This window comes from Podarcis tiliguerta (genome assembly GCF_965153285.1).
Source record: "Podarcis tiliguerta genome assembly, chromosome: 2".
Taxonomy (NCBI): domain Eukaryota; kingdom Metazoa; phylum Chordata; class Lepidosauria; order Squamata; family Lacertidae; genus Podarcis; species Podarcis tiliguerta.
In genome coordinates this window covers 23715669-23739634 of record NC_139535.1, presented here as the reverse complement: position 1 = coordinate 23739634, position 23966 = coordinate 23715669, and the positions used below count along the sequence as shown (strand labels likewise).

Below are 23966 nucleotides of genomic sequence, written 5' to 3'. Positions count from 1 at the left end.
GATGTAGCATGCTACTCCTCAGCAGCGCTGCCTGCATCCCACCATCCAGAGTAAATATCTGCAAAAGTGGCTGTGGCTGCTGGAGAAAAGAGGGATTCTGCACGCGAAGGAATATATTTTTAGCAGGTGGAGAAGCGGGAGCGGTGGAGGGTTTGCGCAAAGCACCTAGTCCCTTGGGAAGAGGGTGCCTTTTAGGTAGCCTGGCGACATGGCCCCTAGCAAACTAGAGGAGATGGCCTATGGCTTCTGCTTCCTTACCCCTGCATCGCCTTTCCCCAGTCCCCTTTTCGCCTGTGCAAACACAGAGCTGCCCATAGTTCCCAGGCTTCCTGAGCCAGCAGCAAGTAGATTTTACATCAGGCAGGGGAGGTCATTGAAGGTTAAGTCTTTACCTTCCTCACAAGAGGGTCAGGGGCAGAGGATAAGCACTAGGTGGGATTCTGAAACACTGCTGCTTTTCGTAACGCATCTCTTGCTGATTTTCCCTGTGCAAATTGTAAAGCACCGAGTCAGAAGATTCCACCCTCCTCCCTCCAGCATACCTATGCCATTTCCAGTGCCTGTAAACACGTACACAATCACATGCAAACTCTGACTTGTTTGGTCCAACTTACAAACACCTGTGCCTTTAAAACAAAAAACAACAAACCACCCTTCCGAGGCTTAGCATGAATGTACACATGTAGCAGCACATGGGTGGTAGAATGACTGCCACTTCTACACTGTGGGTACAAGTTCTACTGCTCTAAAACTCCCCTTATCAGAACAAGGCAGTTAAACAACATGGTGTAGCCTCATACCGGTCAAACTATTCACCAGTCTAGCCCAGAACTGTCTGACTGGCAGCGGTTGCAGAGGCGTTTCCTATCACCTGTTACCTGATTCTCTCTTAACTGGAGAGGCTTGGGATCAAGCCTTGCACCTTCTGCATGTAAAGCATGGGTTCTGGTCCCTTCCCAAATATTGCCATTCAGCCCTTTTTCTGCTATACCTCTTTCTGCTACCTGCAATGATTCATTTATTTTTAACACAGGATAGCTTCCAAAATGCATATCCTCCATCTACAGCTTTCCAGAAGTGGAAGGGTCCATACCTCTGGGGTTAGGATTCTGCCCCCTGATTCTGCTGCATATGTAGATTCGGCCTCGGGGGGTCCTCTGTGGGAAAAGCTGCTACATTACGCACACACACGCACACACACTTTTCATCCCTGCGAGCTAGTCCAACACAACCTGACAATGCAGTTAATGGAAGAACAGCAAAACAGATGTTCTACACCCCATTGGAAGTTGTAGGTGTAGTTTACATTCAGTCACAACCCAAATAAATTGACTGACATCGCAGATATGGGAATGGGTCGTTAATCAGATAGACTCTACCAAGTGAACAAAAACGTTATTTTAGGTTGTAACATTATGACGGTTAACCTAAAATTCTGAATATGATTTTTTAAAAAAAATCTGTAATCAAAAGCCAATTCTCTTCTAATGTAAAAAACGGTGGTGGATAAAACTCACATGTGAATTCTGGGGAAATTGCCTCTTCCCAAGTGTCAGCTTCCTCATGATGATTCAGTAAACAAGGGGGTACCATCAAACTTTAGCCATCCCCAAACTGGAGTCCAGTAAGCCAAAAAAAAAAAAAAAAACCCAGCTGCCATGCCACTGAGCTCTACATGTATTATTATTACTATTCCTTTTTTCCCCAAATTGCAACAAAGATGATATTTCTCTGCCTCACTAGAGATGTTTCTGTGTATGTGTTCTGTGCAACAATCACTTTTCAAAAACCCGTTTTGTATTCTGCGTGTGGTTCTCTTTGGTAGCAATCTCAGGTATTTCAGTGAAAAGGGATTATATCCATTATATTTCATTTCCTTGTTGCTTATTGTTTCTGTGCATGCTGCTGCTTTTTCATGGCCCCCATTTAGAAGGTCCCATTTTTTTGAAGATTTTGTTTTTATTTATGGTTTACCTTCATATGTTCTTTTTCCTGTCTTCTGCACCTTCCTCTTTATTTCTGTCCCCAATCATCTGAAAGTTTGCTAAAGAGTGGGTAAGTGTGTCCTACATTTTCTTTTGTTTTCTTCCAAGTTCCTGTTGTAGTATGTGACTGTTCCATTGAAAGAAAGAGAAACACTGAGCAGTTCAAACTAGCGAGGAACTCTTAAGTCAGTTCTGAGGGACTAGCGTCTCACACTTCTAATTGCCCCTCACACTCCTTATTCCCCAAAGCATGATTTAGTATTTATAGCAGATTTGTCTCTTTTAATGTGGTTTTTTTTCTGGTTGGATGTTAACATTTTAAAATAACATTAGCGCAAACAAGTGGAAATAAATACAGTGACTGAGATCAGCGCTTTCAATGTTTTATTTAATGTAGGAGGGGAGGAATGTGGAAAAGAAACTTCATCATATATTAAATATTTGTTCTTCTGTGCATTGACAAAAACAAAAGAATGCCCCCTGTAGTGTTTGCTTAGTAGTGAAAAGCCTGTTTTTTTGACAAAGTAGATGCTTGTTTTGTTAAAATTTGGCAGAAAGCTCTTGTGCCTTGCCTCGAATCACACGCTTTTGGTGATTCTCTCAGAGCTCTGTAGGACAGCAAGGTTTGATCTGGTCAGTAATTGGGTAGAGGGGCCCATCGAGTGGGTGGGTAGCAGCTCTCATCCTGTGTCAAAAGTGATGCTGAATGTTCAGTTGGTGTCAGTCTTTTCTATGAGCCGTCAGCACTAACCCAACGCCCCAGCATGGTATTAATTGAGGGGCCTTATAGTGTAGCAATTGCCATCTTTTGCATGAGTCAGAACACCCATGTCTCAATCATTTTTACACTTGGTCATAAAGGCTCCAATTCACTCAGGTGCTTAACAAGCACTTGCATTTGGAACTTTACATTCTTAGCTAATTTGTTTCGCCAAGAGTGGAGTCTAAACATTAAATTCCACTTGGCTTTCTGGAAGTGGGCGACCCTTTATACCCAATGCAGCCTGTCTGCCTAAACTCGACTCCTCTGTACGTTCCCTCTGACCAACAGCAGATTTGCTGTGCACCAGGAGACAGCTGCTATGTTGCTTTTTCAGCGTGGGCTGTGTTTCAGGAGTCGTTTAAAACCTTAAAGAATGTGAATGCCTTAATTGCAACACTTTGGATCAATCAGAACTAAGAACAGATGTAAAGCGCTCTCCTACCGCTGCCCACTTTTATCATGATTTGCATATAGCAAAAAAAAGATGCCAGATTTTGTCCTCTGCTGCATGCATTTGACTCTCATTAATGTCGGCTCAGCTGCATGCATGGAACTGAAGCTAGGATTTGACCATGATTCATGAAATCCTATCAGAGGCTTCTTGGTTTAAAAAAAGAAAAGAAAAAAGAAAAACGCATTTTATCAATCCATTACTGCCCACTACACTAGAGCACGTGTCGATCAACATTTAAATATCACAGCCGATACAACAACAAACTAGACAGAAGTGTTTGTTACCAATGATTTATGCTAATAATATTTTGCCTCCATCTTCTTCCCCCTCCTTAGCACCAGTATCACTCAAAAATAGATGAACTAATTGAAGAAACCGTCAAGGAAATGATAACGCTCCTAGTTGCAAAGGTAACCTTCAGCTTCAGGTGAACCGATTCACTGTTAACATCACTCTCTCTTTTTCCTCTCTCCCTTTTTTTAAACAGCATTTCCATTAAAATGTGACACATTAAGAAGTTTGGGTGGTTTGTTGTTTCTCACAGGAGAGATCATACATCACTCAGTCTCGACAGACGGAACATTTCGTGATTGCAGTCTGTACGAAGCAACACAGGGGTGCTGAACTTACAAAGTGCAGTTCAAGACGAAGACTGCAAAGCTCTTGTTTTCTGAACTTGATCACATTATCTGGACTGATTGGTTATAGCCGTTCATTGCCAGTTTGCAGGGAGAGTCCTAGGACTATAAGCTTAACCTCTATGGGTCCACATTCCCTCTTTCCAGGTCCTCTACTGAGCTTTCCATCACACGCAGTTGCACTAGAGCAGAAAGCAGCTAGACTGGGTCAAACCCCAACACTTGGCCAAACGTAATTTGTTTTGGTTCCATCTTATCTCTGGGTGGTAGGTTCCAAAGTTTTTAGGAGGGTGCTTTATGTGGTTTTAATCCTTATAGTTCTTGTGGCTTTTTAAAACGTTGTGATTGTCAATCACTTTGAACTGTCAGGAAGGGTGTAATGCAAAATACAATGAACTCAGAAGCATTCTCATATATATGGCATATTGTGTGGCAATGGCAGCCATTTATCAATAGTACTGCTTCATCTAGTTTTCCATTTCCAGACTAAAAAGCATCTTGCAACACAGACTTCTGCCTGTGATCCTTGTAACACTTTGTATAAATGTTTTAAATAAATTTAATAAATGCACCATGCTTGCATTTATTTTAACTTCAATTAGGCAAACCAGGGGAGGACTATAAGGATCACAAAATAATTACAAGGACCTGTAGAACATATGGGACAACACGTGCCATTCTGGGTCTCCATCAAGGACCTACCAGCTGTTCTCCATTTGGTATTACTCTCGAGGAGTAACATATTTCTTGCACCTTATGCTTGGGAGTTGCACTTTCATTAGCTTCTGCAATGTACGGCACCAACATAACTGCCTTTCTCTACACAGAATGACCAATATAGCAGGCAGAGAGCAGCTGAAAGAGCTTTAATGAACATGTGATATACACACACACAACACAAAGGAGCTTCGCTTTATTTTTATTTTTTTGCTTTTGATCAACAGACATTGAAAATGCAAGGGAATCTCAGAAGAGGGATTTTCTTCCTTGTGCTTAATTTTGTTGCCAAAACAGAAAACCAAATTAGAAACCTCCTAAACATTTGAAGATGAAATTGTTTTAGGCGGAAGCAAGAAAGGATTAAACATTTTCATTGATATGCTTGTCCTTTGAAAGCAACTGCTTTCCAGTTACTTATATTATTATTAATAATAGCTAATAAGCTTGGTGATGCCAAAAGAAAAATAAGTCAGTGGCTATACTTGATTCTCTTTATTAATGTATTCCATGACACCATGCTAATTTAGGACAAATGTTTAGTTATAGACAATATCAGCTCTTTACTCCAGAATAGTCAACTAGATTACCCCACACACATACAACTTGACTTTTCTTAATCTTCAATGACTTTCCTCCCTGCTAATTAGAGGATAGAGTTCTTTATCTCGTCACTGAAGTGTCATATCTCTACAAGCAATCTACGTAGCTAGAAGCTGGTTGATACACTTTGAAATCCCTTTTTACTCCGATGGACTTAATACTGATTTGCTCAGTTGCAATCAGGGTGATTTGATTATTCTTACAACTGAAGTATATGTCCTTTTGTTCCTCCAGTTTGTCACAATTCTGGAAGGAGTCTTGGCCAAACTATCCAGATACGACGAAGGGACGTTGTTTTCTTCTTTCCTGTCATTTACTGTAAGTTGCCTTCTTCATCCAACCACCCAATTGTCCCTGCTTTTTGCTCCTTGCACTTTTCAATTCAATGCTCATAGTTTAAAAGTAGTTTTTTTCATGGACTGAAGGATGGTTCTGGTTAAAACCACAAGGAAACATCTTGCATGGTCTGAAGTTATCTGATAACAACCATCTTGCTGAAGCCCAGCAGGTATGGGTTTGGTCAGTGTTCCAGTGGAAAAGCAGTTCCTGGGAACTGTATAAATGCCGCCTTGAGTTCCATGATGGGTGAAAAAGAGCACATAAATATAATGAATATATTAAGAAGTACCAAAATAATAAAGCAGGCTGTATACCTTTACAGAACCTGCCAACTAAAAGCCAGTGTGTTACGGTGGCTAGTCAGGGAGGAGGAACGGGACCTGAGTGTGAATCCATCTCAGTGGCCAAATTTACTGGGTGACCTTGGACTAGCTGCCATCTCTCAGATTGACCTACCTCACAGAGTTGTTGTGCGGATTAAAGGAAGAGCCATGTCTGCTGCCCTAAAGGCAAGATGAAAGTCAGAGAGGGAAGTGTTCATTATCTATTTCCCTACTTTTATATACCCATCCAGTCCAACATCCTGTTCTCACAGTGGCCTACCAGATGCAGAAAACCCCATGTTCAATCCCAGACATCTCCAGGCAGGGCTGGGAGAGTTCCCTATCTGAAACCCTCGAGAGACTCTGCCAATCAGAATATACAATACTAAGCTAGATGAACCAATGGTCAGACTTAGTATAAGGCAGCTTCCTATTCTCCTTTGTTCCCATGTTGATGTATGGAGGAGGTCTGTATATAGATCAGAATTTCTGTCCCTTTAATAAACTGCTGGATCAGGGCAATTAACTATAATGGGGTTCAAAGACAGAGATATAGACTTGGTTTAGGTGTAAACATTTCCGATGAAACATGAGCATGGTGTTCACTCTCCCCACCCCCTTGCCTTCCTCCCCTCGCAAACTGAGCTTTGAGGAAGGTATAATGGTTTGTTAAACCACAGTTTCCTGTGACATCCAAACCAGGAAAGTTTTAAGTACAGCTTTCCAAGCAAGTTGGATACCTTTCCCATGCAACATCACAAACAATAAGCTACTAACTCAGCCAGGCAGCCAACCACATGTGGGGAACTTTACCACTTCCTAACTTTTAACACACAGGAGAATATGGGTGCATCCACCAGTAACAAGTGGGGAATAAAATTTTGTAGTCCCTTCCACTTCTCTTATTCTATGATAGACATGCTCTTATTGATCTGCTTTGAGCTCTGTTGCTCCTGTGGATGTTGCCGTCTGAGGTGGTTGCCTTGCCTTATGGGCTCTGGTGCTCACAATTTTTTGAAGGAAAGAATGTGTTTTGAAAGTGCTTTAAAGGTATTGTGTGTACACAGCCTCAGATGAATATGTTCGCTAACAAGGATCTTAAACTAGAGCTTGAATATTAATATTCTGGTATTAAACCATAGCTCCTTATTTCAAACACAGTTGTTACTAAGTGGTTTAATTAAACTAGGTTGTAAGCACCAAGAAAGGAAGGGGCAAGGGGACAGGGCGAGAAAGAAATGTTTGGTCTTGTTGTTTGCTCCCAGCTGCTAGACTGTAGCTTAGCAAGGCAAGAACTGAGCATCCAGACTGGGCCAAATATTACAGAGCTTTGGGGAGGTATCCCGTATGCTTACAACACTCTGCCTAAAAGAAGCATCAGCAGGGTAGCATAATTCTCTAAGTCTGTAGCATCATCCTTAATGCAGAATAACAAGAAGCATTGTTCTTATTATAGTCCATTTGCTTCTCCTTTCACTATACAAACAAATCATTTCAAATAGCATTGTCAGATTTTTTTTATTATTATAAAAAAAATCTCCAAACACCCAGCCTTCTACCAACTCCTTTTATCAAACATTGTCCACTTGCTTAGAAAATGACATGTCACCAGGGGTCTTATGACAAGCCGTTTTATCACCTAGTAGGATACCCTCATTTTCAATTCTTGCTGTGAAATTCAGCTTAAAATTAATGCATCAGTTGTCTTAATAGCATTCTCACTAACCACATCATTATAAAATATTCTTTGGATTCCTCCCCCCTTAATGGAACATCATTCTACATTTAGTCAAGGAGCTGGAGAAAGATGTTTTCTATAGTCAGTAGTGTTTCTTGGACCTGGAAGTCCAGTCATTAGGTGGGTATCTCTGCCTAAAGAAAAGAATTGCAACCAAGCTGATGACAGCTGCTCAAGATTCATTTCATCTGAAGCATCTCTTCGCTTTGAACAAGAGAGTGGGGAATGAATTACTGCTACATTAATTAAAACTAGAGAGTGTATTTTACCCCCGGGACAGGTTACTGGCAATCTTATTTTTGTTCGGCACAAATTTTTGTCATAAACTGAGAAATTTCATGGGAAAAGTCACATAATTCCTGATGAGCTGCAGCCTAGCAAAGAGATCACACAACATCCGGCAGCATGAAAATTGCAATGTATGTAGCCAAGTTTTACACTAAAGAAAAACAAGCAGTTGTGGTTGGCTGGTTGTTGTTTTTAGCGGGGGGAGAAGCTTAGGGTTGTTTTGTGAGAAGGCAATGTGGAAGACAGACTGAGTCATTGCCATATTATATCTCAATTGCGGCAAATACTCCTTTTATTTTGCCGCAGTTCCATGACTTCTTATTTCTGGTCTCTAATATTTTCTCTGCTTCTAGTTTTGTTACAGTAGCAAAACACATACTGTATTACTCTCTTCCTTTGCTGTGTCTACAAATACCTTAATGTCAGTGAGATAACAGTAACTAAGTTATTACTTTTTTGTAGATTATTTCCATTAGTTTTTAAGATATGCAAATTGTTCTCAGCTACAGTATGTCCTCAAACAAACAGTTACTGTTTTTATGGTTGTTGCTACTTAACCTTCATTTAGTGTCCGCTATCCTAGATTAGAATGCGATTAACAGTTTTTTGGAACGTTTTAAAATGCTTTCAGAATGTCTTTGATGCTATTGTTGCTGATGTATTTGAAGCGCTGGACTCCTTTGAGAGGAAGGGAGGCAGATATAAATTAAATGAAGAGAGAGAGAAAGAGAGACGGGAGGGGAAGGATAGTGTCTTCAACTTAAGAGTTGGGACCCACAAGTACGTTGAGTCCCAGCCTACTGTGTATCACTCAAATAACAGTGCTGCCGTTTTGCTCTTTGTTGCGGTTTAGGAACCTCTAAGGCAGTGTTTTTCAACCACTGTGCTGTAGCACCCTGGGGTGCCTTGAATGATAGTCAGGGGTGCCGCAAGCAACACTGGCCTCTGTCCCTCTTTCTTTCCTTCCCTCCCTCCTCTGATGCCCTCTCACATCTCTGCCTCCCAAAGGCTTGCACAGCTGTTTGTTGCAGCAGCCCTGGCTACAAGCTCCCCAGGCGGATGGTGCCTCTGGGACTGGCCAGGGGGTGCTTCCCAGGTCCCTGTGGAGCAGTGTGAGGAGGCACCTCTCTTTGGGACAGGGGGAGCAGCTCAAAGACCAGGGCTGGCAACTGTGGTTGCCCAGAGGACTCTCAGTGTGGTGTAGTGGTTAAGAGCGGTGGACTTGTGATCTGGTGAACCGGGTTCGCGTCTCCGCTCCAGCTGCTGGGTGACCTTGGGCTAGTCACACTTCTCTGAAGTCTCTCTTGGTCTCAAACCCTGGAGGAGGCTATTGTGATTGACAGTCGCTCCCTCAAACTCAGGGAGAGGACAGCAGTCTCTCAGCCTCACTCACCTCACAGAGTGTTTGTTGTGGGGGAGGAAGGGAAAGGAGAATGTTAGCTGCTTGGAGACTCCTTCGGGTAGTGATAAAGCGGGATATCAAATCCAAACTCTTCTTCTTCAGGGAGAGGGGAGAGGAGAGGAAGTTGAAGGAACATTCCACAACAGAGGGTGTTTGAAAAATGGTTAGAGGCTGCCAGCTCTGAAGGCAAGGGGTGACATAACTGGGCCCCTGTGCCTCACAGGGGTGACACAGAAAGAATGTATTGAGGAAAGCAATACTGCATGTGCTGTCTCTGTGGGGGAGAGAGGCCTCCCTCCTGCTCTCATTCCTCTGCTAAGTTTAGTCACTTTAAAAACGCAAATTCCATGCTAGGGATCATTAGGGAAATGATTGAGAATAAAGCTGCCAATATCATAATGCAAATCTGTGGTGTGACCACACTTTTGAGTTGGGTGAAGAGCTCTGGTTACAACCTTAACTCAAAAGTGATGTTGCAGAATGGGGAAAGTTACAGGAAAAGGCAACCAGAGTGGTCATGAGGTTGGGAAGGTTACAGCATTTGGGGAGTTTGTAGTTTGCAAGCATGGTGAGAAGAAATGGAATAGGCCTCTCATAAAACTAGAACTCGGGGCCACCGAAAGAAACTGAATGTTGAAACATTCGGGACACACACAAAAAGTACTTCTTCGCACAGCACATAGTTAAAGCATGGAATTTGCTTTCTCGGGATGTACTGACAGCCACCAGCATGAATGTCTTTCAAAGGGTTTAGGTAAATTCATGGAGGATGAGGCTGTCAATGGCTTCTGGTCACGATCACTGCATCATATCTTCCATATCAAAAGCAATATGCCTTTGCTTCAGGAGTGGTTGCTATGCACTTGGCCATAGGAGCCAGCTACTAGGGACCATGGGGGGTTTGCCCCCCTCCAATAAAATATTTGAGGGGCTTGCCCCCCCCAAAAAAGGCAATGCCATTCAAATGAGGTGTGTGCACTGCATCATGTGTGGGGCAGGGCTTACCTGGGCTCCCACAATATTCCATTCACGTTGGCACCCCTGCACCTGGCCTCCTGGCAGCGGAGTCAATACCATTGAATGGGAGGGGCAAGGTGGTAGGGAGGATCGGTCGGTGCTGTGTGGCTTGTTTAGTGGAGCCATTCTGGCTCGCCCACTGATGCACCTGTACCATGCTGCAGTCACCTGCCAGGTTTGATTATCCCAGTGATGGAGACAATGATCTCGAACCTTCCTGATGTTCGAGTCTGTCCAATTTACTTTTTTGTCAGGGGGAAATAATAAGTGGCAGCTGGACACGCAGCCTAGGCAGGGACGGTGGGGGATATCGAAGAGTAACATAGCATTGGTATGCGTTCCAATGCACATTCACATCCAGCATAATGTGCTATAAGGCACAGCAGTAGGTACTTGACTACTTTTTTAGGCAAGGGATCAAGATTCCCAGGGGGGATCAGAATTTCATAAATATCCACTACTACAATGGCTTTCCATTGATATTAGAGGAGAAGGGAGGGATGGTTGCAAAGTGCAGAGCCCATCCAAAGGTTCACCTTAAATCCTTTTGGAATTCAAAGTCCATGGTAATTTATAAATTAAAGGTAAAGAAAGGTAGGTCCATTAGGTCCAGTCGCAGACAACACTGGGGTTATGCACTCATCTCACTCTATAGGCCGAGGGAGTCAGCGTTTGTCCACAGACAGCTTCTGGGTCAAGTGGCCAGCATGACTAAGCCGCTTCTGGCGAACCAGAGCAGCGCACGGAAACATTCCATTTACCTTGCCACCAGAGTGGTACCTATTTATCTGCTTCTATTTGACGTGCTTTTGAACTGCTAGGAGCTGGGAACGAACAACGGGAGCTCACCCCTTCAAGGGGATTTGAACCGCCGACCTGACCGGCAAGCCCTAAGCTCTGTGATTTAGAACACAGCACCACCTGCATCTCAATTTATAAATTATGCCTTCTTGATTCTAACTTTCCCTGAATAGGGTATTTTTAAAATAGGTGTGTGACAGTGATTCCCTCCCCCCAATACCTTTTAACTGCACGTGGCTTGATTTTAGTGGTCCTATTTAGTGGTTCCTTGCTTTGCAGTCTCAAACGATGCATTTCCCAACTGGAACATGTAATTTATTCATCGCAAGATGCAGGTGTGTGCCTGCGTGTGTGTGTAATATTTAGGCTATTTTACCTGTAGCTTTCGAAATATTTAGAAGCAGGTGAGCATTTAGAACCCAAACAAGGATGCTGATCAGTGATTTATTCTAATTAGATACATGCTTGCTATAGAAATTCTCAGCCCTGCAGATGGGATGCATTATGGTACCTTTGCAAAAGGCTCTCTCTGTCCATCTGGAAACCATTCCGTTAGATATGTTAACTTGGAAATTCATGGACTTCCCCCCCAACAACAACAACAACACATTCTGTTGCCAGCTGCAGAGATAACCCATTTGCTTTTACATTGCCTACCGAGAAGGGCCACAGAAAGGAGGGAAGAGCTTGTGACATTCATAATGCTGAAGGCATGATTGCAATACCAAATGCCCATAAGTCATTGTTCTTCCCAACTCCATACCAGCCAGAGGCCCTTTCTTACATTATTCTGGTGGGATGGGAGCAGGGCTCTTTATCAGCTGGAACTCATTTCCGGCACCTCTCAGGTGGGCACCATTGTCATTATGAGAGAACAAGGGAAGCGTTTGTGGTGAGTTCCGGCTCCTCTTTTTCTAGAAAACTAGCATTGGATGGGAGTCATTGCAATGCATTAAAACATAAGAGCCTGTTGGATCCAGCCAATGGCCCATCTGGTCTAGCATCCTGTTCTCACAGTGGTTAACCAGATGCCTATGGGAAGAAGAAGAAGAAGAAGAAGAAGAAGAAGAAGAAGAAGAAGAAGAAGAAGAAGAGGAGGAGGAGGAGTTTAGATTTGATATCCCACTTTATCACTCCCCTTAAGGAGTCTCAAGGCGGCTAACAATCTCCTTTCCCTTCCTCCCCCACAACAAACACTCTGTGAGGTGAGTGGGGCTGAGAGACTTCAAAGAAGTGTGACTAGTCCAAGGTCACCCAGCAGCTGCATGTGGAGGAGCGGGGAAGTGAACCCGGTTCACCAGATTACGAGTCTACCGCTCTTAACCACTACACCACACTGGCTCCCACTAGCAGGACCTGAGCACAAAAAGAGCCCTCTCACCTCCTCCGGTTTCCAGCAGCTGGTATTCAGAAGCATCTGCTCTCTGACTGTGGAGGTAGTAGCCATTCCTCTGCCACCAGTGTTCTGTGAGAAGCTCCAGGCCACATGGATGGAGGTGCAGTATGACCTTCACCCACTCTGACATGGGGCTTCTCATATTACTTTGGCAGCCCAGGATGAAGACACACTGCAGAAGTTCCAAACCCAACAGAGCAATAAGAAAGGAATCATCCCACTGAAGCCACAGGGACAAGCTTTTATTTCTGAAACAAATCTTTAGTGATTCATCTAGTACTCTGTTCTGTATTTCTGGAATTTTTCTTAAAGCATGTACCAAATATTTGTCTTTAAATATTATTATTATTATTATTATTATTATTATTATTAATGAATTGATATATCGCCCTATACCCAGAGGTCTCAGGGTGGTTCACAGAATAAAATCAAGATATAAAACCTCAAAATATATAATCAAAATACAAACAACAACCCAATCACACACAAACATACACACACCAAAAAAACCACATTTTAAAAGAGCATAGGATGTCAATCAAATCAACCAAAGGCCTGGTTTAAAAAAAGGAAGGTTTTGCCTGGCATCTTAAGGTGTATAATGAAGGCGCCAGGCAAACTTCCCTGGGGAGAGCATTCCACAGATGGGGAGCCACTGCAGAGGAGGCCCATTCTCATGTGGCCACCCTCTGGATCTCTCGAGAAGAAGGCACAGGAAGAAGGGTCTCAGAAGATGATCTCAGGGTCTGGGTAGGTTCATATGGAAAGAGGCATCCCTTGAGGTATTGCGGTCCTGAGCCATTTAAGACTTTATAGGTCAAAACCAGCACTTTGAATTGGGCCCGGAAACTAACTGGTAGCCAGTGCAGTCAGACCAGGATCAGTGCAATGTGTTCAAACTGTCTTGCTCCGGTGAGCAACCTGAATTCTACACTAGCTGAAGTTTCTGAACTGTCTTCAGACTCAGCCCCACATATAACACGCTGCAGTAATCTAACCTTGAGGTTACCAGAGCATAGACAACAGTAATTAGACTATCCTTGTTCAGATGGGCCACCAGCCGAAGCTGATGGAAGGCACTGAGGCCACCTGAGCCTCGAATGACAACAGAGGATCCAGGAGTATCCCCCAGGCTACGAACCTTCTCCTTCAGAGGAAGTGTAACCCATCAAGAGCAGGCGATTCCTACCCATCTGGTCTAGGGAACCACCCACTAACAGTGTGTCAGTCTTATTTAGATTGAGTTTCAGTTTGTTGGCTCTCATCCAGTCCATTACTGCAGCAAGACACTGGTCCACCACTTCCACTGCCTCACCTGCAGATGTAAAGGAGAAACAAAGCTGAGTGTCATCAGCATACTGCTGACAACGTATTCCAAACCTCTGGGAAACCCCACCCAGCGGTTTCATGTAGATGTTAAACAATGTAGGGGATAGGATTGAGCCCTGTGGAACCCCACGTTGAAGGTTCCAAGGGGCTGAAAAGCCCAAGCAACACCCTCTGGGAACGACCATCCAAGTAGGACTGGAACCACCACAAAGTGGTGCCACCCACCCCTAGTTCGGACAGTTGCTCCAGAAGGATGCCATGGTTGATTCTATCGAAAGCCGCTGAAAGATCAAGAAGAATTAACAGGGACCTGTTTCCCTTGTCTCTGTCTCTCAACAGAGGTCATCATACAGGGCGACCAAAGCAGTTTCTGTGCCAAAACAGGGCCTAAACTCCCATTGAAATGGATCCAGAAAATCAGTTTCTTACAAAAGCGCCTGGATCTAGTCTGCGATCACTCACTCCACAACCTTGCTCAGGAAAGGGAGATTAGCAAGTGGCCTATAGTTAGTTAGGTTTTATCTTCTAAGTGGTTCAGTATGCTTAATTAGAATCTATCCTTCAGTGCCATGTACATTGAATTGGTCTAATTATTACTGCATTTTTATTTTTTAGTAATACTGCTAAGTTGTCCTATTTTTGCTTTCCTGTTTGTGTTTTTTTGTATAGCTCGAAAGCATAATCTAAAGTTGGCTATTTTTCTCTTTCAGGTGAAGGCAGCTTCCAAATACGTGGATGTGCCCGTAAGCACAAAAAAATTACAATAATTTTTGCAATAGTTCCTGCTATGTATTTTTAGAAGAAGAAAAAATTGAGTTGCTTTTTCTTCCCCTTTAAATCCTGTCTTAGCTAATGGTGTGCTATAGGCTCCTGTTTACAAAAGTTTCTGAGAGCTGATTTATCCTGAAAGTTTCCTGTTAATTTTACCCTATAGACATGCTTTCATTTATGATTCTCTGTCCCTTGCATCATATGCTGTTTATCATCCACCAATATGTAAAACAGGGCCCAGAGTCTAAATGTGGCCTCCAAGGGATGTCACTACAGCCACAGAACTTTTCTGAATTTGGGCACAACCTGCCTTCGCACTAACTCTGTAACAACAGCAGCGTTACACTAACTCTGTAATAACAGCAGCGTTGGACCAAAGCTGCAGACTACCAACTACAAATTCCCTCTTTAAAATGTTGGCTCAGACTACAACTATACCACTGTAAGTGGTAAGTGTGGAAAGGCCCTAAGATGAGTAGTAAACTATCTTTGACGATCACTCATAGCTGAATAAGATTGTCTTCCATAAACACAGTTTTAACAATGAGTCCGTAGGTGACTGTGGAGGCCAATTCTGGATCCACACGTCCTTCCACAAGGACTTACTGGGCAGGAGGAGGCAACAGTCCCAGGAAACGAAGGAAGATACTGTCGCGCATTTGAGTGGCATTGTGGGAAGTGGTTCCTGAGAGCTACCAGCACCTTGAAACAATGGCTTTGAAGAAGAGGCTGCAAAGATGGGGGTCTGTCGTAATTGTGGTACACAGGCAGTACAAGGTCTAAAATGAGGCCTGGCCAGAAGAGGGGGCTTGTGAGGTTGAAGAAGGGAGAGAGAGCAATAGTTCAGTTTGCTAGACCTAGCAAGAGGGAAATTACCGGTAAAGCCAAAACAGAGGTCAGGAATGTACATTAGGAAATTTAAAAACTCATCATTCTTCCATTCTTTCTTGTTATCTTTCCCAGGTTGCAAGCAACAATATAAGCAATAAAAATGTAACACAGCATTATTAATAACGCTTCTTAAAATTAAAAAATACAAAAAAATACAAAAATGCCAAAGCAGTAAAATAGAAACCATTTCCAACCACAGCAATACAAAAATATAATGGCAACATGTCCAGCAAACAGCTTGGCTAAAAACCATAAAAACTCCAGAAGGACTTTTACAGAGGCCCAAACTACCTTATTCAAAATCAGATAAACTGATGTGTCAGTTCTTACTAACATAATTTAAGTGTAACCCAGATAGGCAGAAATGTTGAATTGGTGCTGTGTATACCAAGACCAGCCTTGAACATTTCTGCAAAATAACCACATTATATCATTCTTATAAGGGCAAATAGTGCTGCTGCCTGCATCTCTCTATTCAGAGCTTGGATTATAATGAAGAGAACTCTTAAAGATCTCAGGCAAAGCACTCTGCTTGCCAGAAATTAACATTTAAATTAAGTTTAAGTGCAGTATATAAATGTTGGTGGGAGTCAAGGATTATGACTGATAAACAGGAGGCAATTGCAGACAGACTTTTTTAAAATGAGAATTTATAAACATGAATGACTACTTTTAACTTTACAAATATGGATCCATATGTAGAATTTGGAAGATAAAGATGTTTACATATTAGTACAGAGAAGCTATATGTGGTTTTGATCAGTAAACTGTTTTGCTTACTACAGTATATATTTACGGAAGTTACAGGCAGAGTTTAGAATTTATTCCTTTTTCTTTTCACATTATGAAACATCATGACCGTTGTTTTGAAACCTTCCCACCCAAGTAGTCTAATCCACCAAATACCTGGTTACATAATATGTAGGTGCCTGGGGAGAGTTTTCCACAAATGGGAAGCCACCGCAGAAAAGACCCCGTCTCATGCTGCCACCCTCCAGACTTCTCATGGCCCCTCTCCTGGAGGGAGCGCATGAAGAAGGGCGTCAGATTATGATTGCAGGGTATTCGGAAAATACCTGCCCCCCATGGCTCAGGAACCTTGACATCAGGTTCCAACAACACCTATAGATTTGATATCTGCTTTCAGCCATAGGGGATTGCCAATCTCTGGACCAATACAGCATCAGATGGTGTGATTGCAGAAACTACAGGTGGGACATAAAATCACAGAATTGTAAAGTTGGATGGGGTCCCAAGGGTCATCCAGTCCAACCCTCTGCAATGCAGGAGTCTCACCTAAAGAAGCTCTGTATAAAACCTCCAGCCAGGCAGAGCAGGTAGGCATGTGGAGAAAGCAGCTGAGCATGGCAAGCTGGAATGAAAAGGGGATGTCAGAGCAGCTAAATGGAATACCCTCCCCAACTCCCTTCCTTGCAGAGGAAACCAAGAAGGGGAAAATAATGTAGGAAGAGACCCTATGGAGGCACCTTCCTTCTCGCCATCCCGGTCTCAGCACTTAGTGGGATCCTGAAGAGTGGGACATTACAGTATGTTCTACAAGGGGACTATTGCAATCTGATTTTCACAATTGAAGTTGGTGCCTTCACTCCCTTTGTTCCCCTAACCCATCCAATATCTCAATTGACTGGCAAATTCTTTCGGTGGTGGGGAAACTCCCCAAACCTGTGCAGTCAGGAGAGCTTTGAGGTTTTATCTCTAGGTAAAAGCTTAGCTCTCTTAGCATCAACCAGATAACAATTGCTGCATCTAATTCTGGAAAGATGATTGTTTAGTACTGGAGAATTACAGCACTTTTTATTGCATCCTAAAGCTGGCACAATCCGCTTGCAGGAAATTGCTTGAAAAAATATAACCGCCACGTTTACATTGTCCTCATTGTTTTTTAAATTAATACCTTGTCATTGTTTCAGTAGGTGTTAAAAATGTTACTGGCAGCTCTGGGGCCAACCATTGGCCCTTTGCTTGATAATTGTATTTCTATTTTAATATATATATCTATAAACTACCTTCCTACTGCTTCTCAAACTGTCCTAATTTTCACCCTGGAAATTACAGAGAAGTGTTAACTAACTTCAATTTACAGTGGCTGACAATCACATCTCATACAGAAAATGATACTTTGTGATCTGCGGTAAATCACAGTAATACAAGTAATGACACCCATTACGAAGAAACTTCCAATGTGCCACAGACATTTAAGATTTGTGTGGCAGCTTTCATAATGACTCTTGTTTCAGCAGTTTAATGGGTTCCCTCTGAGATAAGTTCGATTCCAACATATGAAGGAGTGTGAACTTACTTAGTGATGATTTCCTCCCAAATTATCTCCACGGCTTGCATCTTGTGAGGGAAACACAAACTGTGCCATGAACGTCACAGATACCCCAAGCTTTAGAAGTTCTGGTTTTGGGGAGACAGACTCCTCAGACAGGTTGGAGACTGAACAGAGGAGTCCTGTGCATGTTTACTTAGAAGTAAGTGCCACTGTGTCCCAGCAGACCCGGGATTGCAGCCTTAGTAGCTATTTAGCATTTAGGGCCCAATCCAGCAAAGGTTTCAACAAGGGAAAGTCTGCTAAACTTCCACTACAATCAATACACTGCCGAAGTATTTGTGCCCTTACCAGATGTATAGAAATAAAAGCTAAAACTGCAAACTCTTTTTTATAATGTGTGGTTCTGGTGGCGTTTTTAAATATATATATACATGTACCTATTTCAAATGCCTTAGGGGAAAGAGACTAAGTGCTGGGTGTTAGCCTTCTAACATTGTATAATAGGAGATTTACAGAGGACGCAAGGGGTGGGGTGGGGGGGTGAACCCAGCAGGAGTTGTTGCTTTGCTAATTAGGTCAATAGTACCAAACATTGCAAAAGAGGACTTCCTGGCACCAAGAGCATCAAGGGAAAGTCTATATCCATCTAAGCGGCTTCCCTCCAGGCGAAAGAGAAAGAGAGATAGTCTGTGCATACGGTGATCTTTCTACGCTGTGCAAGCTGCACTTAGTGTTGCTTCAGCTGCCTACCAAGCAAGAGCTGACACCCAAATATGTCACAGATACTCTGGTAGGAAAAGGAACCTCCGCCACAGTGTCAGGGAGAATAGAGCGCACGGCGGCAAGGGACGGGAAGGATCCTTACAAATGAATAAATAAGCTTTTCTTGGGAAGATGCCATTTTCATGCTGGGTGTTTTGTGTTTTTTCCCCCACCCTCCTTCTCTCTCCTCTCCTCCCTGCCCCACTCCTTTCCTCTGTGCAGAAACCAGGGATGGATGTCGCTGACGCCTACGTGACCTTCGTGCGCCATTCTCAGGACATCCTGCGTGATAAGGTCAATGAGGAGATGTATATAGAAAGGTTATTTGATGTAAGTAAATGCCTTCTCCGCCTTGGGGGAATCCAAGGAGGAGAAACTGCAAAATGTGGCAAAATGAGACAGGAGGATAAGTCACATTTTGAGATTAAATGATTACTTTTAGATTTTTTTTTATTTTAAGTTTCCTTTTCCTTCTGATTGAAATTCTCTCAGCTCTCTGTCTGCTCTAATGTTCTACTCGGATCCACTTTGTCCCAGTTTCTCTCTCTCTCTCTTTCTCTCTCTAGATTTTTTAGATAAAAGCATCTTATATCAACATGTATCATCTCGTATCCGAAATGTGTTAGGCTGCAATCCTATGCTCCCTTACCAGGGAGTGAGCCCTGTTGAACACAGAGGGGTTTACTTCTGAGTAGATATGTATAGGATTGGCACTGCAAGTCATTATTATCATCAAAAGTCCTGTTTTTAAAAGGTGGGGGGAGGTGAAGAAGTCAGATAGGGTGCATGTGCAATTTGACTTGGAGATAGCATTGTTACTGAAAGACCATTTTTTAATTAAATGGTGGGAGGGAATGACCTTTCCCTCCAGGAAATCTAAGCATGATTTAAACATTTAAAGAAAAAACGATAAGTCCGATTTTTGCATTATAGAATACAATTGTAATGCTTTAAAACCAGAACTTGGGACCCTCTAGGAAATACTGGGTGGAACTTTTTAAATCTGAAAACCTAGGTTTAAAACCTTGGAAGAGGACGGCGGCTGTGGTGCCCGATAGCTCCCAAGTGTCAACTAAGATTTTATTTTGAATAGCATAGAGTGCATGTTCACAGACTTCTCTGCCTTTCTGTTGCTTCTGCTGTGCAACACATTTTCTGCCCTAGCAATTGTGCAGTCTAGCATTGACGCTTGCAGAAGGTGCTTGACATTACTGTTTCAGTCACTTGTTTGGTTGGATCTCTGTTTATGTTGTTTTTGTGGCTGTAAAGCAGCTTCCTTTTTCTCCCTTTGCAACCTCTCAGCGCTCTCTCTCTCTCACTCTCGCTCACTCGCTCTCATTTGTTTTGTGCTGTTTCTCTCCCCCACCCACCCAGTATTCTGGCATTTGGATGTGAATGCCTTCAGACCTACCAGCGCTTTATTGACGTGCTCCCTTGCTTGCATTGGGCAGGAAAAGCCTTTTCTCTCCCATCGTCACTGCCGCACCACCCCATACAAGTTCCTCTCCTGCTTGATACCCATCTTCCCCCCCCCCACTCCACCCCATTTTTCTTTTCCCACCAAAGCCTCTTCCCTACTGCATAATTCTCTCCTTTCACCGCCACCCTTCTCTCCCCCCCCCCATATTCTCCAAGATTAAAATGGAACTTATCTCTCATGTCAAATGTTTTATCACATTATATCAAGTGGCATGAATTGGAGTCAAATAATCTTCCTGTGTACATCTTCTAGCATGACCCATATCCACTGAGAATGCCTCATTCATGCATAAAGCACTCCAGAGACTCCTTTCCTCTTAAGAGAATTTCAAGCATTTTAAAAAAAAAATGTCAAATACAAATCACCTATCCACTTGGCAATGACAAAGAGGCAGTCATTTCCATTCTGTTACAGATCTGCTAGCGCTCTGCCTGCCTATTGCTGAAATTCTTCCATTAGCAGTACATTTCCCCGGGACTGTTCTTTTCAGTGCCAACCTTTCCTTTGAGCAGTTTCCAGTTTTGTGCAGATCCCAGCAGACGGATAGTTGGTCGGAATTGAATTTCAGTTCAATCGAAACCATGGTCTATATAAGGTCACATCTCTCTGCTTAAGCTAGATTTTTAAAGGTTTAGGCCTCTGTCTTTGCCAAGGAGCCAACGCACAGCAAGAATCCGTTAAGCACACCGCTATAAGCAAGATGAACTCTATTACAAGGCCACAGATAAACACTGGGTTCAAAACTGGGTTAAATTTGCAACATGCTCCCAGTTTGGAACACAGCTCCAAAGAATATAAACTTAAGTTCCAGTGTAAGCACTAAAAACCATGCCTAGGGCACTCATTTTCTACTGCTTTCCACTGTCGCCCAACAGTTTGCATACTCAAGCCATTATTTTCTTTTCGATCTGGAAAAATTCAGATTAAAAACATTCTTTTTAATCTGCAAAAGAGGAGGGGACCCCTGCACCTTAAAGAGTCATGTTGAAGAGAGATGCCGCTTGCATAGCTATTCTGAAATTCCCTATTAAAAGTGCAGGAGCCCCCCACACATACACACTTTTAACCAGGCCGCTCTATTAACATCCTGCAGTTGTGACAAGGTGGCCTTGTGTGGCTTCCTCTTGGTGCACTTTGAGCATTTCTGAGCTGTTAAAGATACAGAAGCCTACTCTTCCTTTTATCTTGTCACCCTAGAGCAAGACCTGTGGGGAAGCTGTAGACCTGGACTACAGCTCTCATTCAGCCCTGACTATTGGCCATACTTCCTGGGGCTGTTGGGAGTTGGAGTCAAACAACATCTAGAGAGCCGTAGGTTCCTCACCCCTTCTGTAAAACATGGATGGAGATCCTGTTGTCCTCCAGTTGTTGTTGTTGTTGCTGTTGGGATACAACTCCCATCAACCCTGACTCATTCGTCATGGTGCCAGGGGCTGATGGGAGTTGGGAGTCTCAACAACATCCCTGCTCTAAAATAGGTAACCCTCCCCAGTGGGTGCATTGACCTGGGCTTTCCAAGGTCTTACATTGCCTGCTTTGTTTCAGGGTGACCTAATGCAAAAGAGGATAGGGGACTCAGGTGGCATTGTGGGTTAAACCACAGAGCCTAGGACTTGCTGATCAGAAGGTCGAAGGTTCGAATCCCCGCAATGGGGTGAGTGCCCGTTGCTCGGTCCCTGCTCCTGCCAACCTAGCAGTTTGAAAGCATGTCAAAGTGCAAGTAGATAAATAGGTACCGCTCCAGCGGGAAGGTAAACGGCGTTTCCGTGCTCTGCTCTGGTTCGCCAGAAGCAGGTTTGTCATGCTGGCCACATGACCCAGAAGCTGTACCCCGGATCCCTCGACCAAAAAAGCGAGATAAGCGCCGCAACCCCAGAGTCAGCCACGACTGGACCTAACCTAATGGTCAGGGGTCCCTTTACCTTTAATGCAAAAGAGGATAGGGCTCTTTCTACACAACTAGCAGAAGAGGAAAAATTAAGAGGAGCAGCTATACCTGCTGAAATTCCCTCTTCTACCCATGTATTAAAAGTGCAGGAGCTCTGTCTCCTTTTTCACAAAGCTGCCTACTTGCAGTGAATCTCAACAACAATGAAATACATCTTAGGCTTCAATCCTGTTGAGAGTAAGCCCCACTGAACATAGCAGGGCTTACTTTCTGATTAAACATGCATAGAATTGGGGTGTTAATAAAATCACCCTCTTTGTTTTGTTTTATTTCTGAAGGTGGTGTTCACACTGGATTCCTCCTTGCCTTTGTCACATATTCTCCACTTTTTATTTAAAAAAATTAAGTTATTAATATTATTGGCAACACATTTTCAAAAGGCTAATTTTGCTGTTTCTTTTGTTCCCGAGGCCATTCATTTTACACTGCTTTAGTGTTCATTACCTCCCCAGTTCCTCTTCCCCATGTGAGCCGTGATAGCAGAATTATTCTCCCTGGTGGATATTGGGGTATGCAGGAGATTATCTGAATATTACTGTGTGGTCTACATTTTAATCGCCTTTATTCTGTAAATTAGTCGGGTTTACTGTGGAATAAAGTCATCATTGTCATTTTAAAAATCTTCTCTTCAGGTCACTGGGGAAAGAAACAGATTGGCTAGTAAGTTAGTCTGACAATCAGCAGCTAACAAGGCTATTTTCTCCTCCAGGAGTTATTTACTGAAATTTCACATGACTTCTTTGTCCCATCGTACTAAAAGGGTGGCCAGAGGGCCAGTAGTTATGAGAAAGAAACACAATGGTGTTATTGTGCATTTGTGTTTTCTCGGCTAGAGGTGTGTGGTTTATCTGTATGTCCATTCTAAAACTCTGATTTGAGGTTTTATGGCCAGTTTACATCTCTTGGGTTTTTGAGAGGTGATTTTAGCATCTCTTGTAATCTAGAAACAGTAGCATTGTGTTATCTGTCCCAGGTGGAGTCCTGTGGTGTTGTTTAAATGATAAGAGAGTCTTGTGTATGGCTAGGGTTTGCTTGGGAATTTGGGGTGCAGGGTAACGTTCCCATGGGTCTGTAGCCAGGAGTGCTTTTTATCTGCTCATGCTGATACTCCAGCCGTGACTGCTTTGGGGCCGTGAGAGCCTGCTGACCACAGTGGCCCCATGCATTGGCAATCTCAGGACCTGATTACTGTAATCTCAGGACTTGATTTCATGTGGGGCTGCCCTTGTATCTGGTCCAGAAGCTGCAAACTGCTACAGAATGCAGCTACTAGACTGCTCACAGGAACAGATTACTGGCAACATGATAATCCGCTGCTGAGAGAGCTGTTCTCGTTGCCGATTTGCTACCAACCCAGGTTTATGAATCCACAAAGCCCTGAACAACTTGGGCCCAGAGTACCTTAGGGAGCATCCGATCCCTTACCGTATGCTCCACCTTGAGCACTGAGGCAAACTAAGGCCTGGGGGCCGGATCTGGCCCAATCACCTTCCCAATCCGGCCTGCGGATGTTCCAGGAATCAGCATGTTTTTACATGAGTAGAATGTGTCCTTTTATTTAAAATGCATCTCTGGGTCATTTGTGGGGCCTAGGAATTCATTCTTTCTTTTTTCAAAATAGTCTGGCCCCCCCACAAGGTCTGAGGGACAGTGGACCGGCCCCCTGCTGAAAATGTTTGCTGACCCCTGACTGAGATCCTCCAATGGGGCACTTTTGGTAGTTCCCCACACCCCTGGGGTCCAGTTGGCCTTCACTACCTTTATTTTGGTAAGACCCACCCTGGAGAGGTTTGGCAGGAATCGTCGCTGCCTTCTTTCAGACATCTTCTGAAAACTGCACTGTTTAGACAGGCCTTTGCAATGGGAATTTTTTCTCTATAACCAGCCAGTATCTACTGATGTTTTAGTGATGTGCTCATTGCAGATATTTATAGACTGTTTTTATTGTTGTTGTTTTTATTATTGAAAGCCATCTTGGTATATTTCATGAAAAGTGCAGGTTCTAAATAGTGGAATTAATGAATG

At 43.2% G+C, this 23966-nt stretch overlaps 1 protein-coding gene across 13 annotated transcripts in view; it reads left to right on the top strand.

Moving 5' to 3' along the window:
• CADPS (calcium dependent secretion activator) overlaps positions 1–23966 on the top strand; it is a 342990-nt gene that overhangs the window by 282184 nt on the left and 36840 nt on the right. For 7 of the 13 annotated variants that reach the window (XM_083424654.1, XM_083424660.1, XM_083424652.1 and 4 more), the window contains 4 exons: positions 3538–3612; positions 5395–5478; positions 14504–14536; positions 18736–18843. In XM_083424654.1, the coding sequence (XP_083280780.1) occupies positions 3538–3612; positions 5395–5478; positions 14504–14536; positions 18736–18843 (300 nt within the window). Of the gene's footprint in view, positions 1–2040; positions 2056–3537; positions 3613–5394; positions 5479–14503; positions 14537–18735; positions 18844–23966 lie in introns of all 13 variants that reach the window. The other 6 variants (XM_083424653.1, XM_083424659.1, XM_083424657.1 and 3 more) reach the window with 1 other exon arrangement.